The 7,890-nt window shown below is 55.6% G+C and overlaps 1 protein-coding gene across 1 annotated transcript; it reads right to left on the reverse strand.

Moving 5' to 3' along the window:
• Positions 1–286: 286 nt before the first annotated feature.
• Positions 287–7,306, reverse strand: Muc12 (mucin 12, cell surface associated). The gene is made up of 11 exons (XM_077105994.1): positions 7,288–7,306; positions 6,935–7,036; positions 6,350–6,477; positions 6,012–6,076; positions 3,830–3,981; positions 3,429–3,500; positions 3,160–3,322; positions 2,357–2,518; positions 1,626–1,702; positions 436–524; positions 287–349 (listed from the first exon to the last, which is right to left on the reverse strand). The coding sequence occupies exons 1-11, from the start codon at positions 7,304–7,306 to the stop codon at positions 308–310; spliced, it is 1,071 nt and encodes a 356-aa protein (XP_076962109.1). The 3' UTR covers positions 287–307.
• Positions 7,307–7,890: the final 584 nt, after the last annotated feature.

Consider the following 7,890-nt stretch of genomic DNA (forward strand, 5'->3'; position numbering starts at 1 on the left):
AAAGCTCTGACGTCACTCTGCACTTTAAGAGTTGCTTTTATTAGAGGCAAATTCCAGACCGAGGAATCACCCAAGAGCAAACCAGACGGCAGGGTATCTGGGAACCTTGGGGCTCCTGGACAGAGGGGTGAGGGCTCCTGGCCCCCGCTGCCTCTTCATGGCCCAGGGCAAGGGACCACTGGTGAGTCCGCCACCCCTGAGCAGATCTGCAGGGCCTGGCCTCGGCTTGCTCCTGACTACCCAGGGTTGCCTGCGGTGGGCCTCTCTCTGTTGTCCAAATCTGGATGGAGGGTGGGAGCCATGTCCCTCACAGAGCCGTTGTCACCACTTCTGGCTTCTGAATGTGGAGCTGGTGGAGAGAAGGGACAGGTGATGTCCAGGGGCAGCCCCAGGGCTGGGGAAACTCCGGGGCTGGGACAAGCTTATCTGAGTCACCTCTGTGGTGGGGTCCACCTTCTCCAGGGAGGGTCGGAAGTGGCTGTAGCCATTCTCAAGGCCAAATTTGTCCTCCTTCAGGTTCTTGCCTGTAGGGAGAGGTGTGAAGTGAGAGGGGATCAGGGAGGGGCTGGGTGACACAGGGGGTAGTTTCCAAAAAAAGAAAGAGAATCCTCCCCCATTCAGCCCTCTGATGGGGTCTTGGGGCGTTTGGAGCTTGCCTGGGTAGCTGGCCCAGCAGGACCTAGGGACAGAAGGCAAGCTGAGCAGCAGCCCACCATCACATGACAGGGGTCAAATGTCATAGCCCAGGAAGTGGGGGCCACGGCCAGGGGCCTGGTGCACCATGGTACCATGTAATGAGATTATAGATTGGAACAGGAGGCAGCCACCTGACTCAGCAGGTGTCCCCAACCTGCCCCACCCATAGCAACAGTAACCACAACAGGAAGAGCTCAGCTTGGCCAGGAATGCTGGGTTGTCCCCTTCCTTGTGTGGGGCAGACGCTCCCCCAGCCCTTTCCCTGTCTTAATGGGACTCTTCTGGGAGCAGGAAGTCCACCTCTGACCCACTGCTTGGAGAATCACACTCAACTCAGGTGGCACCTCCTCAGAAGCCTTTTCTGACCCCCACCCAGGCTGGGCCAGGCCTCCTCGGTGTTCCAGTCACGGGCTGGGCACCACCCTGCCATCTCGCTTGGTGCAGTGCATGTCTGATACCATTGCCAGGTGCTCTTTGGGGGCGGAGGCCGGCTCTCAGCACCCTCCGCTCCACTGTGCGCAGGACAGAGCGTGGGGCGTCAGAAAGAACTGGGAAGCCCGGGAGGCTGGGCTTGCTCAGGGGCAGGGCAAGGCAGAGGCCAGCCACACTCTTGGGGGAGAGGCCATGGAGGCAGGGACAGGGGCAGACATGGCACGAGGGGCTTCCTGAGCGACTCTGGAGCCAGAGTTGGCTGAAGGACAAGGAGTCTTCCTGGAGGGGTCAGTGTCTAAACCAGATCCTGGAAACAGACTGGGATCGGGGCCTGCAGAGTGGGAATGTTCTAGATGGTGCTCCAGCATGTGCAAAGGCCAGGAGGGGGAGGGTGGCGGTGCAGGACCCAGCAATCCGATAGGGAGAAGCTGAGAAGACAGAGGGTCACCGAGGCGCTCCCTCCAGGTTCGCCCGCCCCGTGCCCTGGTGACAGGTACCTTCCCAGATGTCTGTGTTTTGGAAGGTGCCAGGGATGCCTTCTCTCTGCCACTCCTGAGAAGGATCGTACTCTTGCCTGTTAACAGAAGTGTGGTGAGCAGCGGGGAGGCCAAGGAGGGGGCTCGCCAGGCCCTACCCCTGGGCTTCCCCTAGGGGACTGTCACGGCCACAGCCCTGAGTCAGGGAGGGCCCTGCAGTGAATGAAGAAGTTCATCATGACCTCCCCACCCTCTGAGGGTCCTGGCTGGGCTTGCTGGGTGCCCCTCAGTCCCCTCAGTTCCTTGACTCTGTGATGGGGACATTGCAATAGGGTCAGGGTGGATCCTTCCAGCTACAGACCTGGGGCCAGGTGCTGCACCCAGTATTTCACCTCAGTCTTTGCACACGTGTCTTATTCTATTTATAGCTGGGAAAGCAGGACCGAGCTGGCTCGTTCCCAGCTAACCAGTACAGCTAAGTTGCTCAGGAGCCGGCCAGGTGATAAAATAAACCACAAATGATCTCATTGCACAATCTAACTCCAGGGCTTAAGTTTTTGTTTCCATTTCTTGGCCTAACAGATGTATCCAAAGGCCCTGGGCTGGAAGGGGCCCTGCACCCCGTCTGGCCTCCGCTGGCCTCTTTGTCTGGCTGAATGGAACAGAGCCTCAGGACCCTGGCTGCCCAGGGTCTCTTCTTCTCTCCTTCTGTCTCCTCTCTCTGGGCCCACTGTGCCGTCCCCACAGCTCACCTGTGCAGTTTCCTCTGGGATCGACCAAGGAAGATGGTCAGGATGACCACTACGATCAGCATCACCGCCACCACAGCAGCCACTATCCCATACACGAGATTCTTGCTGAGGCTCAACTCACAGGTCTCTCCCCAGTACCAGTGTGTGTTCGTGTTCGGGCACCTGGGGACACACACAAACTCAAACCAGTCCACAGGCATCCCTCTGGTCAAGGAGGGCTAATCTCCAAAGCAAACATCAATTCCAAAGCTGGAGACAGAGACTGGGTACCCAGAAAGCCCGACTCCTAAAGGTCAGGGACTCAGGGCCAGCAGAACAGGAATTCTGAAGACTCGGGCTCAGAGGGATCCCAGGGAGCTGGGCAAGTTGGCCCAGGCAGTGAGGTTTACCCATCTAATCTCCAAGTAGCTGGCATCTGATGCGCTTGTTATCTTGTTTTAGATTTTATACTTTAATTTATGGTCTTGGGAACTTAAGTCTAGGCCACAGCTGAAAGTGATAATGGTACCACAGCGAGATAACATAAGTGACAGTCACAGAGACAGGTAGACAGAGAGAGAGGGGGAAGTTGACCGGCTGAGCTTTACGAGGAAGGGGATGGCTTGGCCACAGATGCCCGACTCCACAGTGTGCCCATCCTTGACTCTCATGGGAGTGAGGGGCAATGGCAGACCCAGGTAGAGGGAGAAGACATGGAGAGGAGGAAGGAGAAGGTGGCTTCCAAGCTTGGCCACCTCCACCTGACCCATGGGAGCGGACAAGGGTGGGGAGGGCCTTTCCACCAGGAGAGGGTGGGTGCTCACAGGCAGCGGGGGCCACTCTGCTGCAGCTGGCACTCGCCCTGGTTACAGTTGAGTTGCGACCTTGTCCCTGGGGTGCACTTGGTCACGCAGGCCAGCCTTCCATCCAGTTCATCCACGTAGTAGAATTGGCCATAGCCCTGGGCAGCTCCCCGGGCGCATTGCTCTGGAGGTGAGGGGCGGGCAGTGGGTGTCAGCCTGGCTACAGCTCCCCTCCGACTCCAGGCTCACTGCCCACACCCCACCCCCTTCTGTCCACCCGAGATGCTCACCCTGGGGGTCGTAGCCCAACTTCACATCCTCTACCACCTTAGTGGCCTCTGAGTTGTAACACAGTATGGAATCTGCCAGGGACGAGGGAGAAGAAAACTAAGAGAAATGCTTCCCTCCACCTCCACGGGTGTAGCCAGGGCTCCCCAATCTCTACCACACCTTCCTCGCTGGATCAGCACCAGAGGGGTGGTGGCCCATCCCCAGATATGCAACGGGGCCTGTGGACAGCTTAAGGGGGGCCATTGAGGGTGATGAAGGCAAGAAGGAGGTTGGGGGTCAGGGGAGGTCCCCGGACCTGGGTTCTAGAGTTCTCTACATGAGGCTTCGGGAGTTGGGGAGCAGGAGGCCGAGCCCGAGACCCCCTTTACCACCGGTGCCGAGGAGTTTTGGGGGAGCCTACTTTGACACTTGAGAACATCGTTCTGGATCTCTCTGGTTGCATTCGTGATCTTGGCCTTCACGATACTTTTGAGGTTCTGGAAGTGTGTCCGAAACTCTGAGGTATAGTTGGTCTCCAGGACCACGTCACTTTCCACCACGATGCTGCCGTTGCTGGAATGAGGAGTTGTTTCCTCAGGTCCCCGATGTCACCCACCCACCCAGCAAGGGGGGGCCCCCCGAGAAGCAGGAGGAGAAACTGGGGACAAAGTAGCCCCAGAGACAGGGAAGAAGAGAGTTCCTCTGTTGAGCGGCTAACCATCGAGGAGACAGTGGAACAAGAGCAGGTAAGGTCCAGAAAGAGCAGCAGCCACTGTGATGTCCACGGGGGGAATCCATCTCTGTGAACCCAGAGACGCCTATGTGGAAGCTGGCTAGGGGCGGGGGGTTGGGGGAGGGATGAAAAGAGAGGGGGTAGATCTCATGAAAATAGAAGGAGACTGATGGAGAAGAGAAGGAGATGGGGGAGGGGAGCAGAGGGCCTGGACAGCAAGATCACCAGATCATAAATGTCCATGTACAAACGCACCACTGGGAGCCTGCCTATGTATGTGATGATAATGCACTGATTAAAATAATCATAATAATAATAATAATAATCATAATCATAATAATGAAAGGGAGGTTGGTAGGAGTAGAGCAAGTGGATGAGGGAAGGGAGGAGGGATCACAAAGGAAATGTACTGGGGAATGAGATTAATAATATGATTTTTTTTTTTCTAGAAACAGAACCCAGAGGCCTTTGCAACTGAGCCACATTCTCAGCCTTTTTTATGTATTTATTTATTTATTTTGAGACAGTTTCTCACTGTGTTATTTAAGGCCTCGCTAAATTGCCGAGGCTGACCTCAGACTTGCAATCCTCCTGCCTCAGCCTCCTGAGTCACTGGGATTATAGGCAGGCGCCACCCAGCAGATTGATCAAATTATGTTATGACTGTGGTATAAGGAATCACACTATTATGTATCATGATAATGCACCAACAAAGGGTAAATTAAGACTAAAAATAAAACTGAAGGCTGTGGTGCACACCTGAAATCCCAGTGACTCAGGAGGCTGAGGCAAGAGGATCGAGAGTTCAAAGCCAGCCCCGGAGACTGTGTTTCCATCAGGGCTCTTCAGAGTTCAGTCCCCATCAGCCCGTGGCTGGGCTTGGGCACTCGAACCTGGACACAGCCACACCACAGTCTGACTTCCTCTCTGTTCTTCTCCTTGTCCCAGCACAGAGCACCCCACACCCCAGCATCCCAGAATCGTGGCCGATCCTCATCGGTTCCTCTTCCACCCCCAATAACAGACACCCGTCATCCTCTGGGGCTGGTCCTGCCTCCCATGACCTTTCCCACTGAACCCCTTTTCTCCTGACTGTCACCTCTCTGATCTTTACCACCTTCACCTCCAGTTTAGACCCTGGGCACCCGTTCTCCACCCTGAGCAGTCTGCCCTGAAAGTCAGATACTCCCCATCACTGCTGGACCTGTAGACGCCTCAGGTCTAACTAACCTGGCACCCGCCAGGTCGCCCACCTCGTCCCAATGCGCCTGCTCTTCCCCAGGCCGCCAGCCGACTTGAGCACCTTTACGTTCCTGGAATCTTCCCCCCTCTCTCTCAACTCTGGACTCCTCATTCTGGTCTCTGCCCTTGGCTGTCCCTCTCTCCCCCTCCCTGTCCTGGCCCTGCCTCGCTCTCCCTCATCCCTCAAGGTTTGACTTAGTCGCCCCATCTCCCAGGAAGAATCCTCCTATCTCCCCAGGCTTGCTTTCAGGACCACCCCCCCGGTGGCACCCCAAGGGTCCCTGACCCCACCTCTCTCCAGACTGCACAGCCACTATGCCACTCTGAGCTCCAGGAAACTGGGACTCATGCGCTCCTGCCATCTAGCACAGGGCTGGCTTTTAATAAAAGTTTGTTGAGTGAATGAAGGATCAAGTGTCAATGGATAATTAATCAAGAATCAATGAACAAGTAATGAAAGAGCTAACAAAAGAATGAATCACGTGGTGGATGAATGGAGGCATGGACTCCTCAGGTGTGGCCCAGCCGGGGCTGGACATGCTAACCATTCATGATGGAGGAGGTAGGACAGTAGGGCTAGAGAGAGGGGCTCCCCACAGTGTATAAACCTGCCCCCCAACATACTTACAGCAATTTCCTGATGATCACTTCTCTGTATTCAGAAAGGTCCTTCCCCATGTAGATTTTGTTCATCTGAAAGAAACTGCTGAGATCACGCAGGGCCCCAGAGTGCAGAGGCCACGCCCCCATGTCCTGGTAGCCCCAGGCTCTCTCCTGCGGGGCCCACAGGAGAGAGGACAGAAAGGCACAGGAAGCCCACTCTGCCAGACCCGGGCAGGGTGGGTGGGGTTCCTGGGTGGAGGCTATCAGAGGGTCCCCTGTTGAGACTTGGGAGACAGAGAGGCCCATGAGCTGCAGAGCACGGGAGAGTCCCCCTGCCCTGCACCCCTGGGCCCCTGCTCTTACCTCCTGCTTGAAAAGTTCTGTGAAGTTCTGGTACGCCTGGGAGGATGTGTTATTCAGGTCATTTGTGAAGTTCCTGTGAATCACTTTCACTATCACCGTTACGGTGGCATTGAGGACGTCTGGGACTTCTGTGGGGGACAGGCCACACCGTGCATGAGAGAACAACCTCCCCGGGTACCTCTGGGGACTGGTAAATTCTCCGCCTCTGGGTCTCATGGCAGTGAACCAAGTGGGTTAGGACCAGAGGATGGGAAAATCAAGAGTCAGGTGGGGTCACTGAGACTTCTGTCCCTGGTCTCCCAATCCCATGAGAAGTTCGTGGCCAGGATTGAGACCCAGGGGGGAATTAAGTGGAAGACTCCAGGAAGGTGGGAGACAGAAACCCCCTGATGGAATGGGAGAACTAGTGAAAAGGCCCTTAAAGATGGTGGCGGAAGGTTCATGTCCTACCCGAGCTGTAGCCTGGACAAGTCTCATCATGGCCTCTGCCTGCCCAGCAAGGACATGGCCAGTACTTCCAACACTACCATCTTATTTTAAGCGCTAAGGGGCCTGGAAGGATCTGTAGGTCTCAGAGGTCATTACCTATGGGGAAGGAATACAGGAGGGTCTGGCACTGGTAACCAAAGTAGCCTTGGGGACAGACGCATTCTTTTCCATTCCAATGTCCACCGTTGTAGCAATCCACTGTGGAGGGACAGAATTCCTGTAGGTCATCAAGGAAGCCCGAGGAGCAGAAACACTGGCTCCCAGCCAGGTCTCAGCACGCAGGCATTACATTAAAGAGAAAGATAGGACCAGGTGATCCTGCAGCCACTGAGGACCTCCAGGTCCCACCCTGTCCCCAGATAAGTAGGGAAAGAGGAGACAGGCTAAGAGCAAGGAAACAAGAAATAGACAAAGAAGAGCCCTGAGAACCCCAGAAGGACACCAGCTACCAATGAGGGTGACAGGCATGGTGGCCAGAGAGAGCGGGAAAAGTGGAAAATGACAACAGGAACAGGTGATCAGAGCACGGGACACACAGATGACACACACAGAGACGCACCTGGTGGCAAAGAGGAAGAGCTGGTGGTCATGGAAGTGGTGTGGCTGCTGGTGAATGCAGGACCAGCAGTGGAATTGGTTGGGAATACGGTGGCTGGGGATGAAGTAGAGTGAGGAGAAGAAAAACGAGGAGAACTTGTAGGAACAGAAGTATTAGAGACTGCTGAGAAGGAGGACATTGAGAAAGAACTCCAAGAGGTGGCATGGAGGACCGTGGTTCCAGAGCTGCGAGGTGGTGCCGTCGTGTATCCTGAACCTGGGCTGCTGGGGAAGGCTGTCCATCTTTCAGTCGAGACCGTGGTTTGGGATGTATAAGATGGCACCGTGGTGTGGTCAGAACCTGGGATGCTCGGCAAGTCTGTAGATCCTTCAACTGACACGGAGGTTTGGGAGACATCCAAGGGTGGTCTAGAGTGAGCTGAAGCAGGGCTTTTCTGGGAGGCTGTGGATCCTTCTGGAAGGACTGTGACTGGGGAGGCGTCTGCTGGTGCTGT

This window comes from Callospermophilus lateralis, chromosome 19 (assembly GCF_048772815.1).
Source record: "Callospermophilus lateralis isolate mCalLat2 chromosome 19, mCalLat2.hap1, whole genome shotgun sequence".
Classification (NCBI taxonomy): Eukaryota; Metazoa; Chordata; class Mammalia; order Rodentia; family Sciuridae; genus Callospermophilus; species Callospermophilus lateralis.